This window comes from Ranitomeya variabilis, chromosome 4 (genome assembly GCF_051348905.1).
Source record: "Ranitomeya variabilis isolate aRanVar5 chromosome 4, aRanVar5.hap1, whole genome shotgun sequence".
NCBI lineage: Eukaryota > Metazoa > Chordata > Amphibia > Anura > Dendrobatidae > Ranitomeya > Ranitomeya variabilis.
In genome coordinates this window covers 227,867,855-227,881,697 of record NC_135235.1, presented here as the reverse complement: position 1 = coordinate 227,881,697, position 13,843 = coordinate 227,867,855, and the positions used below count along the sequence as shown (strand labels likewise).

Sequence of the window (13,843 nt, the reverse complement as noted above, 5' to 3'; positions counted from 1 at the left end):
CATCGGAGGTGGATTGATGCCTAAAAAATACATTTTGTAATATACTCATATATTTATTTATTTATTTATTTATTTGTTTATTTATTATGCTTTGTACATGTAGGACCATCATATTCCACAGCACTTTACGGACATCATCGTATTGAAAAATATTTTGAAAAATATAAATTTTAAGTTGTGTAAATATCCTAAAAAAACTAAATGTAAAAAAGTAAAACACAGAAGGCAGTTAGAAACATGTTTTAATTATTAATTTGAGGTATAATTTTCCCTTTTAGAGACAGACACTTTCAAATTTAACAATCTGAATTTTATCATCCATATTTTCTGCAGATTTGTATATTTTTTTTGTTAATAAACGCAACACAAAAGGACTTTAAATAATAAAAAAAATAAAAGAGCAATGGAACATTATCTCAATCACTACAGTAGATAAACCCAATCTAAGCTATGTATCAGAAAAACAGCTATAATCTGATTAAAAGTATAAGAATTAATCTGATGATACCTGATGAAGACGCTGGTCCGGCATCGAAACATGTTGTATGGCCTCTTTACTTCCCATTTCATGCCTATTTTTTTTTTTTACCTTTGAGTAACTTTTTAACAATAACATACTTATTCTACATCCTCTTGGTGCCACTTTTCATTCCATAAACTTTCACAACCTCTAGTGCCCAAGGCTCAGTAATTTCCTAGAAAGAAGGAATATAAACCAGCTCACCCGTGATGCATAAGCCTAACCTCGGGAGCACGGACCCACTGTGTCCAGGCGTATAAAGTCCAAAAAAGAAAAGAATGTCCAGCTTCACCGAGTCCGTAAAAAAGAGTTTTCTTTATTCACTAACTTTAAACATGGAGGATACAGACTTCAGCACGAACCATATGGGTAAGAATCTCAACGCGTTTCTGGAGACTAAGCTCCCTTAATCATGACATGTTATGATTAAGGGAGCTTAGTCTCCAGAAATGCGTTGAGATTCTTACCCATATGGTTCGTGCTGAAGTCTGTATCCTCCATGTTTAAAGTTTGTGAATAAAGAAAACTATTTTTTACGGACTCGGTGAAGCTGGACATTCTTTTCTTTTTCAGTAATTTCCTCCAGAATTTATTTTCTGAATTAATCAGACCAGGATTTTGGAGCCGTTTGAATAAAAAAAGAAATATATTGTTCACTATTGGAAATATATTTCTGAAAGAGAAGTCAAGAATAAGAAGCTTGTGCACACAAACCAAATAAATCCACCCAAATACATTTCCTAGAGATATTTTAAGATAATTAAAGTTGCACAAAAACAAACAAGACGCGGCATTCTCTTTTTGGCGAGATCAAATTGACAGATATTCTGGACTCCTCATCATCACGTCATTGTTGTTTTGTGTCAGAACTTTAACATTTGCCAAGAGGAGAATTTTCTTTGCAAATTAAGGTGTGACATGGTGCCATAGAATATACTCCATCTATCCCATAACACAGCAGTTTCTTTACCTTTCCATAGAGCATTTATATGATCCCAGTGTACAGTCAACAGGACGAGAAGAAGAGAATCTGAGAAGCCACCAATCATCCACGATGAAGAACCTGGTCGCTTTGCTTTGCGTGATCTCTGCTCTTGTCGGCTCAGGTAAGACTAGAGAAAGTCCGTTGACAGCATATACACATAGTTCACTGAGAAGAGTCGGCAACTTTAATGCATTGTTTCTCCTTCATTTTCAGCAAGTATTTGCTAATGTGAAATACAAATTCTGAATCATTCTGGCTATAGTGGTGACATCAAGCCACAGCCAGATATGGAAACAATTTTTGCTAAAATTAGACTATTAATAAATGGGCCCCCAAATAATACAGGATTCACTTCTTCTTTGCCTACTGACGTGACCATATAGATTCACATCTTTCAAGATAGTTTTATAGAGGTAGCAGTTACTTACTGTACATGAGGCACTACCATATTGTAACTCAAAAGCTAACTTGACGTGCTTGAAACTTTTCGATCAGTTAAGTGTCCAATTATAGTTTAGCATCAAGATATTTTTCTGTGACATTATATTGTTACCTTATTGTGGGTTATGTAAAAAAAGTGATACACTTGTGAAATTTTTTGGAGTAAAACCATGCCCTATAAGAGATATTTCAAAAAAAAAGGGTCACTTTCAATAAAGTAGAAGTGAGACTTAAAGCTTATCTCGAGTATTGTTAGCTACAAATATGAAATACATGGTTCTCAACTAAATTATTCCCCTTTTCACTTGAATTCCCCATTTTTATTGTTTCTATTTAATATTATTGGATTGTCACCTCTTGTTTCCAGTGTTTTCCTATAGATGTATGTCGGGTGTGTCCTATAACTCCACCACATGTAATGTGTCTGAGATTGAATGTCTCGCAGCTGGATGTATGACCGTCTGCCAATACTTTTACATCGGTGAGTAAAACTCAATTTTTCCTTTTAACAAAAGTATCACCACCTCAATTCAGGTTTCATGATGTCTATTTACTTCTCTAATAGATGGACTTTATTTTAAGTCAATATATAAAGGCTGTGCCAATGAATCTATTTGTGGACTCCACGGTTCAGGATTCCATGAATGTATTATATATCGATTTTATGTGAATTGCTGCACTGGAGACTTGTGCAACACTGATGGATATGATCGTAAGTGTCAAATTGTCGCTTATCATAGGGTAATATTTGACTAATGAGTAAATCCCAGTCAATGTGCTAATTTACAGGACAATATAGAGAAAATATCTATTTGGCCACTGGTCTTGTGACCCAAAACATCAGATTCCTAGGCGGAGATAAGGGTGGTTAGTTCAGGAGATTTGTCATCTGGCTGAGACTTGTAGCATTAATACAAAAACAAGAATTATGCCCACCCCACGTCTGAATTAAGTTTTTTTAACTAAAAAGATTTGCAGTCTTCCAAGAAACTTTGTTTCAAGGCTTCTTCCATTCATCCAGTGTGGGAACATTCTTGGTTGGAGATTGAAATGCTGTACAGACCTCATTATTGTTGTAGCTTAGACCTCTCAAGTTTAACCTTTTCATGATCTTTGACTTACTTGTATATCATATGTTGAGTCTCTGCCTTTGATGTCGGTTCGCATGGCGAGCCTGTATCTTTCCTCTCACATGCCTCTAACAGACGTGGATGGATCAGAGCTCCAGCCGTGGCTGTTAGCATGCTAAATCCTGCTGTCATTCTCTGACAATGGCATTTAACAGACACTGTCTGGTGGAGCATCATTCCGAGCTCCCATCAGCACAACCATGACATTTTTTTTGGGGGGGTGGGCAGATAGGCTGTCATGACAACTGGAAGTCTGTTGATGATCACCCTTCTGGATTGGTAAACAGCATTAGCAGAAAAAAAATAAAAAGGACAGAATTATGTTTTTTTACCACTGCAACATTGCAATAAAATGAAATAAGAGCAAATCAGATCATCATATCTATCTCAAAATGTTATCAGGGTGCTAAAAATAAATAAGCTCTCACACAACCCCACAAACATTACGGTTCTCGAAAAATGGTGACACACGTGAAATTTTTTTTTTACAAATTTCCAAAGTTTTTTTTTTACGTCTTAAATACAAATCTATACCTGTTTGTTATTTGTGCAATTGTATTGACTTGTGAATCATATTGCATTTTCAACGCACTTGGAATTTTTTTCCCGCATTCCAGTGCGTCACATGGTAAAATGAATGATGTCATTCAAAAGTACAACTCATCTAACAAAAAACAAGCTTTCATATGACTATATTGATAAAAAAAACTATGTCTTTTGGAAAAAAAGAAGGAAAAAAATGAAAATGAAAAATCTTGAAGTCGAGAAGGGTTTAAGAAGGACATGAAAAAAAAGAATTGTGCTTGTTGTTTGGCTCATACTTTGTTTTTACATGGTAGAGGACTGGAGCCAAAACAATCAAAATAGTAGCAGCATAATGGAATAATATGAACATATATTTTTGACCGTGAGTCATATCTAAATGATAATATTTAATGCAAACAATTGTATTTATTTCTCCAGTTCCTAAAGATGATCCAACACCAAATGGTAAACTATGTCCATCCGCCTACTGTACGGACACTGTGGAAGAATGTAAGGGTCACCACATGGTGGAGTGCACTGGAGCCATGGACAGATGTTTTGAGTATAGGGCGGAAGTAATAATTTTTGGTGAGCAAATTATTTCTTTTAATGGATGACGACATTTTATTACTCAATGCAGAAACAATAAAAAATAAATCATATAATAGTGTATTAAAGAAATGTTTCTGCATGAAGAAATTAGAATATTGCGAGAGCAACATTTTCTTCCTAATGATTTATGCTGGTTTTGTGTCTTCAGGTGGAACAAGTAAGAAATTATCTGTTAAAGGTTGTATTACTGGTGCTGCCTGCAAAATAAACTTTGACAGCTGTATTGCGATTACAGAAAAAAAAAGAACCCTCCTGAACTGTAATGCTCCTTCCATAAAATTGAGTGAGCTAATGAATAAACCTTCAATTTATTGATTTTCTTTTGATATTTTGAATCACAAATGTTATAGAAGGAAACAATGTATGACATTGTTCCAGATTGTTTCTTGGCTTTGCATAAGACTTAGATGTTAATAAAGCATTATTTTTAAGAATGTATAACATTCTTCACGTCTGCTATGCTGGTAGTTTTAGTATCCCAGGAGCTATAAATTGTATAACATTGGTCTAGCTAAAATCTGTAAACCCATAAACTGCTCAGAATACTGAAAATACCCCAACACAGTTCTGATGAGTTCTTAAGATTTATTTATTTATGTGATTATCTGAACACTTCAATAAATGCTCACTATGCAATGTGCTGTCTCTCTGTGTAATTTTACAGAAATTGAAAACATGTAAGATTACAGTGATGTTACGCAAATTGTTTACTTTAGTGTAAATATTATGGAACCTGTGCGGCGATGGTGGGAATGAAGGAGCTCCGAAGATATAAAATAAGATTTTTGTTCAACTAACGCTTTTCCAACCTACTTGTGTCTTTCTGAAAAAGGTCCTCATCCAGTATCAAAATGCATTGGTTGAATAAAAACCTTATTTTTCACTATAAAGGATTCTTCATTCTTGTAAGCACAGCCAAGTACTGTGATATTTCTATTGAAGGGAATTACCATTTTGGAGAATTTATCCTCTAGCCATGTGGTTGCCACTGCAGATTCTAAGACACCTATATGTGTTGTGTCTTTATACAACCCCCAAGTGAGTTATTTCTGTTGCGGTATTGATCTATTGTGTGCTTCTGTCCCAACCATACCTCAGGACTTATGCTGGAAGGAAAGTGCAGAGATGGTGAATAAAAGTTGATTCTTATGTCATGTAGATATATACACTGCCAATTTCTGTTGCTAATATTGCTGCCATTTGGGATGGTGTTAGAGGGCAGGCATACTGGGCAATTGCTCAAGGCAGCTATCTCCAAGAAAGCTCCTCTAGAACTGTTCAATTTAAGCTTCTTGATACCACAGCCACACAGATTAAAAGCTACTCTTGATCGAGCAGTGACTAATAGAATGATATTTAACAGGGAGAAATGCAAGATTCTGCATCTCTGCAAGAAAAATGACAATTACATCTACAGAATGGGAGGAATAGAACTAAGCAGCAGCAAGTGTGAAAAAGACTTGGGTATACTAATAGATCACAAACTGCTCAGGAGTCATCAGTGTGATGCAGTAGCAAAAAAGGCAAACTCAGCTCTATGATGTAGTAAGAGAAGCATAGAGTCCAGATCACGTGTAGTAATTATTTCCCTCTACTCCTCCTTGGTCAGGCCTCATCTGGAATGCTGTGTCCAGTTCTGGACACCAAATTATAAAAAAGACATCGAGAAACTGGAAAAAATTCAGAGAAGAGCTACCAGGATGGAGAGCGGACTGCAAAGTATGTCCTACAAGGAACGGTTAAAGGATCTGTGAATGTTTAGCTTGTAAGAAAGAAGGCTGAGAGGAGACTAAATAGCTGTCTACAAATATCTGAAGGGCTATTTGGTGGTGTGTCTCAGGTGGTGTGACTATATGTTTCCTGAAGCTTAGTACATGACTTCCGGGTAAGCGCTCTATACGATTGTCGCCATTAGGTATGTGATTGGTCAGTGCCTCATACATATTCCTCTACAGATTATGCTTGCCGATTTTGCATTATTTGCTGACTTATTCGTCGAATATTTGCCGGATATGGCCAAACGCCATTGGAGTCAATGGGAGGCAAAAACAAACGCATGCACAACACCTTCAAATGTTCCCAAAAGCTGCCAAAACACATCAAATGAGGGGCAGACAGTAACCTCAATACACCCACAGTACAAATTGTAGCATGGCACTGCAGCATCAGCCAGGCATGAGGTATTGTGGTCTGGGACAGCATTTACAGCTTTCAATTGAATGTCACAGTAAGATGAGGTGGGTGAGGGATCAGTGTAGGCCTCCTGTGCTAGGAGCCCTAATACCACATGTAACAGCTCAACCTGCTTTCATACTCAGCCACACTCAGGTGGCTCAAATATCATATAAATTTTGTAGACTACTATTGTCAGAAAAATGGATAGTAACAGGGGCAGTTGACTCAAAGGAAGTGGAGGCCTGCCAATCTCGGAGGCCTACTGCTACAGGCAACATGCATGAAGGAGACCCAACCTGGAGTGTTCACATTTAAAATAATTAGGGGCAGACAAGTGGCATCAATTTCACTAGAGTAGAATTAGTATAATGGGGAGCAACAGGTCTTCCACTACAGCCAATGCAGCAGATGTAGACCCAACAGGAATGTTCACATTTCCACCAATTAGTGGCAGAAAACCAAAAAAGTGGCATCAATTAAACACTAAAAGAAACCACACTCAAAAATTACAAAGAAAAAGAATATCTAACCTTGATGGTTGGACTAATGACTCACACTCAAGTGTCGCAGAGTAATATTCAACACCAAACACTAGTAATTCGAACACTTTTGTGAATACAACTGAGAATAACCTTTTAGTAGGCATATCAGGAGAGGAAGAACCATGGGAACCAGAAAAGAACACAAACAGGATTCGTAGAAGAAATGAATAACACACTAATCGGTAATGAAGTGGTTAATTTGTCTGATCGAGTATTAACAAAAGATCATTTGACCTTACAATTGAAAGGTCTTAATATTTGCTTATCTGAAAAGTTTGATTAAACAGATTTCAAAATTGATTTATTCAAAACTATTAGAAAAATACATCTATGTAAAGCATATGCCTATGCTAATACAGATATTACACAACCATGCCATGAAGGAGAAATTCCTAGTTCCCTAGGTCCGTTAGGGTTTAGTATCAATAAGGATAATAAAAACAAATTCATAGTTATGCAGTATTCATATTGAGTCTAACTGACCACTAAGAATCATATATTACTTCAGATAAGATTGCATACTCACCTTTGACAGGTGGTATTCCTTCCACATATATGCCTCTGATATCACCTGGAAATGTCATAGATCAATTTAAAGATCAGATGAATCAATGATGGTGCCATGTCGGTTTTGGAGACCCGCTGATGTACCTAAACAGTGGACACCACCCAATTATAACTCTAACCCCAACACACCCCTAACCCTAATCAGAACCCTAACCACAACCCTAACCCCAACACACTCGGAACCCTAATCCCAAACCTAATCCCAACCCTAACCACAACACACCTCTTACCCTAATTCCAACCCTAACCACAACCTAACTACAACACCCCCCTAACCCTAATTCCAACCCTAACCATAACACTAACCACAAACCTAACCCCAACACACCCCTAACTTTAGGGACTGATCCTGGCCTTACAGTCCCGATACATATGGCCCTCCTCACCACAAGCATTACACATAACAGGATTTGTGCAGTCTTTTGCCATATGGCCAGAACTATTGCAATTCCTACAAGTTGGCATCTCCCTGCAGCTATCCAAGGTATGTACAAAATATTTACACCTCCTGCAGTACACTGGGGCATTAAAAAACCAAAACACTTTTATTCCCAATTGAAAAATAAAGAGGGGTAATGGATGCCTCCCGGGCCTTGGGGATCCATATTAAATCTCACAAAAAATTTGTACTTCTCCAATCAGGACCCTGTGGGAGTACTGAATATAAATGCAATGTCTCTTTAAAAATAAAATAATGTCATCCAGGCAAACAAAAGGGTTGTGCATGAAATCTACAAGTGGGATATCCCCCTTAGAGTACAGCACAGTAAAGGTAAAGGTACCGTCACATTAAGCGACGCTGCAGCGATATAGACAAAGATGCCGATCGCTGCAGCATCGCTGTTTCGTTGTTGTGTGGTCACTGGAGAGCTGTCACACAGACAGCTCTCCAGCGACCAACGATGCCGAAGTTCCCGGGTAACCAGGGTAAACATCGGGTTACTAAGCGCAGGGCCGTGCTTAGTAACCCGATATTTACCCTGGTTACCAGTTAATGTAAAAAAAACAAACACTACATACTTATATTTCGGTGCCTGTCTTGTTCCCCGGCGTCTGCTTCCCTGCACTGTGTAAGCGCCAGCCCTAAAGCAGAGCGGTGACGTCACCGCTGTGCTTTGCTTTACGGCCGGCACTGACACATTCAGTGCAGGAAGCTCTGAGCAGCAGCGCAGACGCTGGGGGATGTGACAGACATCAGAAGGTGAGTATGTACTGTTTTTTTTTTTACTTTTACAATGGTAACCAGGGTAAATATCTGGTTACTAAGTGCGGCCCTGCGCTTAGTAACCCGATATTTACCCTGGTTACCATTGTAAAACATTGCTGGCATCGTTGCTTTTGCTGTCAAACACAACGATACACGCCGATCTGACGACCAAATAAAGTTCTGGACTTCTAGCTCCGACCAACGATATCACAGCAGGATCCAGATCGCTGCTGCGTGTCAAACACAACGATATCGCTATCCAGGACGCTGCAATGTCACGGATCGCTATCGTTATCGTTGGAAAGTTGGTCAGTGTGAAGGTACCTTTAAAGGCCCCGTCACACTTAGCGACGCTGCAGCGATACCGACAACGATGCCGATCGCTGCAGCGTCGCTGTTTAGTCGCTGTGTGGTCGCTGGGGAGCTGTCACACAGACGGCTCTCCAGCGACCAACGATGCCGAAGTCCCCGGGTAACCAGGGTAAACATCGGGTTGCTAAGCGCAGGGCCGCGCTTAGTAACCCGATGTTTACCCTGGTTACCAGTGTAAAAAAACAAACAGTACATACTCACCTTCGCGTCCCCCGGCGTCCGCTTCCTGCACTGACTGAGCGCCGGCCCTAACAGCAGAGCGGTGACGTCACCGCTGTGCTGTGCTTTCACTTTACGGCCGGCAGTCAGTCAGTGCGGGAAGCAGACGGCAAGGGACCTGACGGACACCGGAATGTGAGTATGTAGTGTTTGTTTTTTTTACATTTACGATGGTAACCAGGGTAAACATCGGGTTACTAAGCGCGGCCCTGCACTTAGTAACCCGATGTTTACCCTGGTTACCAGTGAAGACATCGCTGAATCCGTGTCACACACACCGATTCAGCGACGTCAGCAGGACCTCAACGATCAAAAAGAGGTCCAGGCCATTCCGACACGACCAGCGATCTCACAGCAGGGGCCTGGTCGCTGCTACGTGTCAAACATAGCGAGATCGCTACTAAGGTCGCTGTTGCGTCACAAAACTTGTGACTCAGCAGCGATCTCGCTAGCGACCTCGCTTAGGGTACTGTCACACAGTGCAATTTTGATCGCTACGACGGTACGATTCGTGACGTTCTAGCGATATCGTTACGATATCGCAGTGTCTGACACGCAGCAGCGATCAGGGACCCTGCTGAGAATCGTACGTCGTAGCAGATCGTTTGGAACTTTCTTTCGTCGCTTGATCACCCGCTGACATCGCTGGATCGTTGTGTGTGACACCGATCCAGCGATGTGTTCGCTTGTAACCAGGGTAAACATCGGGTAACTAAGCGCAGGGCCGCGCTTAGTAACCCGATGTTTACCCTGGTTACCAGCGTAAACGTAAAAAAAACAAACAGTACATACTTACATTCCGGTGTCTGTCCTCCGGCGTCTCAGCTTCTCTGCACTGTGAGCGCCTGCCGGCCAGAAAGCGAGCACAGCGGTGACGCGGTGACGTCACCGCTCTGCTTTCCGGCCGCTGTGCTTACACAGTGGAGAGAAGCAGAACGCCGGAGGACAGACACCGGAATGTAAGTATGTACTGTTTGTTTTTTTACGTTTACGCTGGTAACCAGGGTAAACATCGGGTTACTAAGCGCGGCCCTGCGCTTAGTAACCCGATATTTACCCTGGTTACCCGGGGACTTCGGCATCGCTCTAGCGCCGTGATTGCAAAGTGTGACCGCAGTCTACGACGCTGGAGCGATAATCATACGACGCTGCGACGTCACGGATCGTGCCGTCGTAGCGATCAAAATTGCACTGTGTGACAGTACCCTTAGTGTGACGGGGGCTTAAGACCTTCCAGCAAAGGATTTGCAATTCTATTTTTCAGGGCAGTAAACAAATTCTTGGCAAGTAGCCAAAGAAGATAGCAGCAGCACATACCTACCTTACCTCCCGAACTCCTGCAGGCATATTATATCAGACTTCTGAATATTCAGGATGTCAGAAAACACCATGTTGTCCAAATATCCCAGAGAAAAATGCAACTTGTTATCTTCAGCGATGTTAATCCTGAATCCATTTTTTGACCTGGCTATCACCATTCCCAGAGAATTGAAGTCGGACTACCATCATCCACAGGTCCTAGGATCTCCTTCCCGAATCCTCCTGGCTATCTCCCAAAAGCTGCAACCGGCTTAATCCACCAAAGTGGCGATGCAAGAAAGCCAAGAAACAGCACTCAAGGTATTCAGGAGACTTTGCCCACTCGTCAGTGCAAAGCATGAGATCTGCTTTGGCTGTGTGAGGCGTCTAACCGGAATCCAAAAAGTATAGTTTTTCCTTGTGGAGAGTGAAATATTAAACATGCCAAGATGAGGAGACTTAAAGCCACAAACCAGATCTCAATTTGATGACACTGTGTTTCGGGGTACTGCCCCTCATCAGTGCAAAGTGTGAGATCTGATTTGGCTATGTGAGAGGCGTCTGACCCGGATCCAAGAAGGCTTTGGGTAAGAAAGTGCAGCACCCCAGAGTCCTGGTTGTTGCAGTACTGTGGCTCCGCCACTATGGGGAGCTATGGTACGTCTGATTGCACTAAGGAGTTTCTCTGACCAGGTACACTTTCACCACACTTCACACTCCGGCCACCAGGGGGGGTGGTCCTATCTAGTAGGCCACTCCTCACAACTCTGGTAAAACTGGGGGTTGGACAGGAAGACAGGGAGAAGTAGCTGGGAAGTAGTGATGGGCAGTCCGGCTCTTTTTGGTGATCCGGCTCTTTCGGCTCCGCTCACTATAAAGAGCCGGCTCTTTCGGCTCGTGAACCGGCTCTTTTTTTAAATAAAACTAGATTTTACACTGTCATCGTTCCCACTCTTTGCCTGTAAAGTGACAGCCTCATGATACACCTGTATAAGTATCTAGTGAAGCAGTAAAGACTGGTTTTTAGCATTGCTGTTTCCGCAGATTGTTGGCTCTTGTGAACAGAGCCCGCGCTACTTGGTTGTAGTCCTAAGGCCGGGTTCACACTGCGTTAGCAGCAGCCCGCTCAGCACATACGGTAACGGGCTTCTGTTAACGCAAGTGCCGACGTTTACATTGCGCTAGCGCAGATAGAGCATCTTCTAGCTCTATCTGCGCTATCAGTGACGGACCCGGAAACGCTGCAGCCCGCATCTCAGGGTCCGTCACTCAATGACGGCACATCCCTAGCGCACGCCCATTGTGGGTGGGCGCTAGTGATGCGTCCGACATTGGAGTCAATGGCTGCCGTAACGGACTGCGTTACACCGCGTTTATGCCGCTGTGTAACGTAGTCCGTCTAACAGACGCCACTAACGCAATGTGAACCCAGCCTAACCTGTATTACTTTGTAATATGTGCCGTTTTTTGTACACGTCCTTTCTGAATTAGTAAGTGCTGTGCTATATGTTGGTGCTGTATAAGATTGTAATTCATAAAAATAAAGGCATGCTGCAAGCACTGTGCTAAGGCTACTTTCACACTAGCGTCGGTACGGGGCCGTCGCCATGCGTCAGCCCGATGTACCGACGCACGTTGTGAAAGAAATGAACAACGGGGGCAGCGCATGCAGTTTTTCAATGCACCCGCTGCCCCATTGTAAGGTCCGGGGAGGAGGGGGCGCGGTCGAAAATGGCAGACGTGACGCACAAAAAAAGTTACATGGAACTTTTTTTGTGCCGACGGTCCACCAAAACACAACGCATCCGTCGCACGACGTGTGGCCATACATCGCAATGCGTCGCTAATGAAAGTCTATGGAGAAAAAAAGCATCATGCAGATAATTCTGCAGGATGCGTTTTTTCTCCAAAACAATGCATTCCGACGTGCACCAAACAACGCTAGTGTGAAAGTAGCCTTACACGCACACTGTATACGCACACTGTACACACACTACACACACATACACTGTGTACATACGCAATGTATACACTGTACACACACAAACACACACACACAATGTATACACTGTACACACACGCTGTGCAAAGCATACGGAATAGTAAACTCAGTTTATTTCAACACAACGTGGAACAGAAATGTATAAATGCTACTATACCATGGTATAAACCTCTCCTGCTGGTGGTGCACAGCACTACAAATCCCAGCAAGTCAAGCAGAATATGGCACTGCAACCCTAGTTACATACCAACTTTATTAACAGTTAAGTTACAGTAAATATGATTGAGGTAGTATTACAGATAGAACAAGTTTAAAGAGATTGTCCATGACTAACATTGATGGCCTGGCCTTAGGGTACCGTTACACTAAACGATTTACCAACGATCACGACCAGCGATACGACCTGGCCGTGATCATTGGTAACTCGTTGTGTGGTCGCTGGGGAGCTGTCACACAGACAGCTCTCTCCAGCGACCAACGATGCCGAAGTCCCCGGGTAACCAGGGTAAACATGGGGTTACTAAGCGCAGGGCCGCGCTTAGTAACCCGATATTTACCCTGGTTACCATTGTAAATGTAAAAAACCCAAATACTACATACTCACATTTTGATGTCTGTCACGTCCCCCGCCGGTGGCTTCCCGCACTGACTGTGTCAGTGCCGGCCGTAAAGCACAGCACAGCGGTGACGTCACCGCTGTGCTCTGCTTTTACTTTACGGCCGGCGCTCACAGTCAGTGCGGGAAGCAGACGCCGGGGGACGTGACAGATATCAGAAGGTGAGTATGTAGTGTTTGTTTGTTTTTTTACATTTACAATGGTAACCAGGGTAAACATCGGGTTACTAAGCGCGGCCCTGCGCTTAGAACCCGATGTTTACCCTGGTTACAAGCGAACACATCGCTGGATCGCTGTCACACACAACGATCCAGCGATGACAGCGGGAGATCAAGCGACGAAAGAAAGTTTCAAACGATCTAAGACGTACGATTCTCAGCAGGATCCCTGATCGCTGCTGCGTGTCAGACACAGCGATATCGTATGGATATCGCTGGAACGTCACGGATCGTGCTGTCGTAGCGATCAAAGTTCCACTGTGAGACGGTACCCTTACTGTAGGTGAGGCGAGTGCAGCCCCAGCCTCCTGTGATGCCACGTGTGAGACCACCTCAAATGAAACCGTGCACTCTGAACTATGCAAAACAAATCCCCCAAACTATACGGTGGAATTGCTTCCCCACCTTCATT

General features: G+C 42.3%; 1 protein-coding gene across 2 annotated transcripts; it reads left to right on the top strand.

Annotated features, from left to right (window-relative positions):
* Positions 1 to 1,507: 1,507 nt before the first annotated feature.
* LOC143768717 (uncharacterized) lies at positions 1,508 to 4,835 on the top strand. Of its 2 annotated transcripts, XM_077257369.1 has the most exons (5): positions 1,508 to 1,626; positions 2,314 to 2,427; positions 2,512 to 2,658; positions 4,040 to 4,189; positions 4,362 to 4,835. In XM_077257369.1, the coding sequence occupies exons 1-5, from the start codon at positions 1,575 to 1,577 to the stop codon at positions 4,526 to 4,528; spliced, it is 630 nt and encodes a 209-aa protein (XP_077113484.1). In that variant the 5' UTR covers positions 1,508 to 1,574; the 3' UTR covers positions 4,529 to 4,835. The 2 variants fall into 2 exon arrangements, with proteins under 2 accessions (XP_077113484.1, XP_077113485.1); XM_077257370.1 differs by lacking the exon at positions 2,512 to 2,658.
* The last annotated feature ends 9,008 nt before the right edge of the window (positions 4,836 to 13,843 follow it).

Bases quoted from the DNA above. Each gene is read 5' to 3' on its own strand.
- LOC143768717 (XM_077257369.1), top strand. From the start codon at position 1,575: ATGAAGAACCTGGTCGCTTTGCTTTGCGTGATCTCTGCTCTTGTCGGC. The intron at 1,627-2,313 runs GTAAGACTAGAG...TCTTGTTTCCAG, and splicing joins CTCTGCTCTTGTCGGCTCAG to TGTTTTCCTATAGATGTATG. The intron at 2,659-4,039 runs GTAAGTGTCAAA...TTATTTCTCCAG, and splicing joins CAACACTGATGGATATGATC to TTCCTAAAGATGATCCAACA.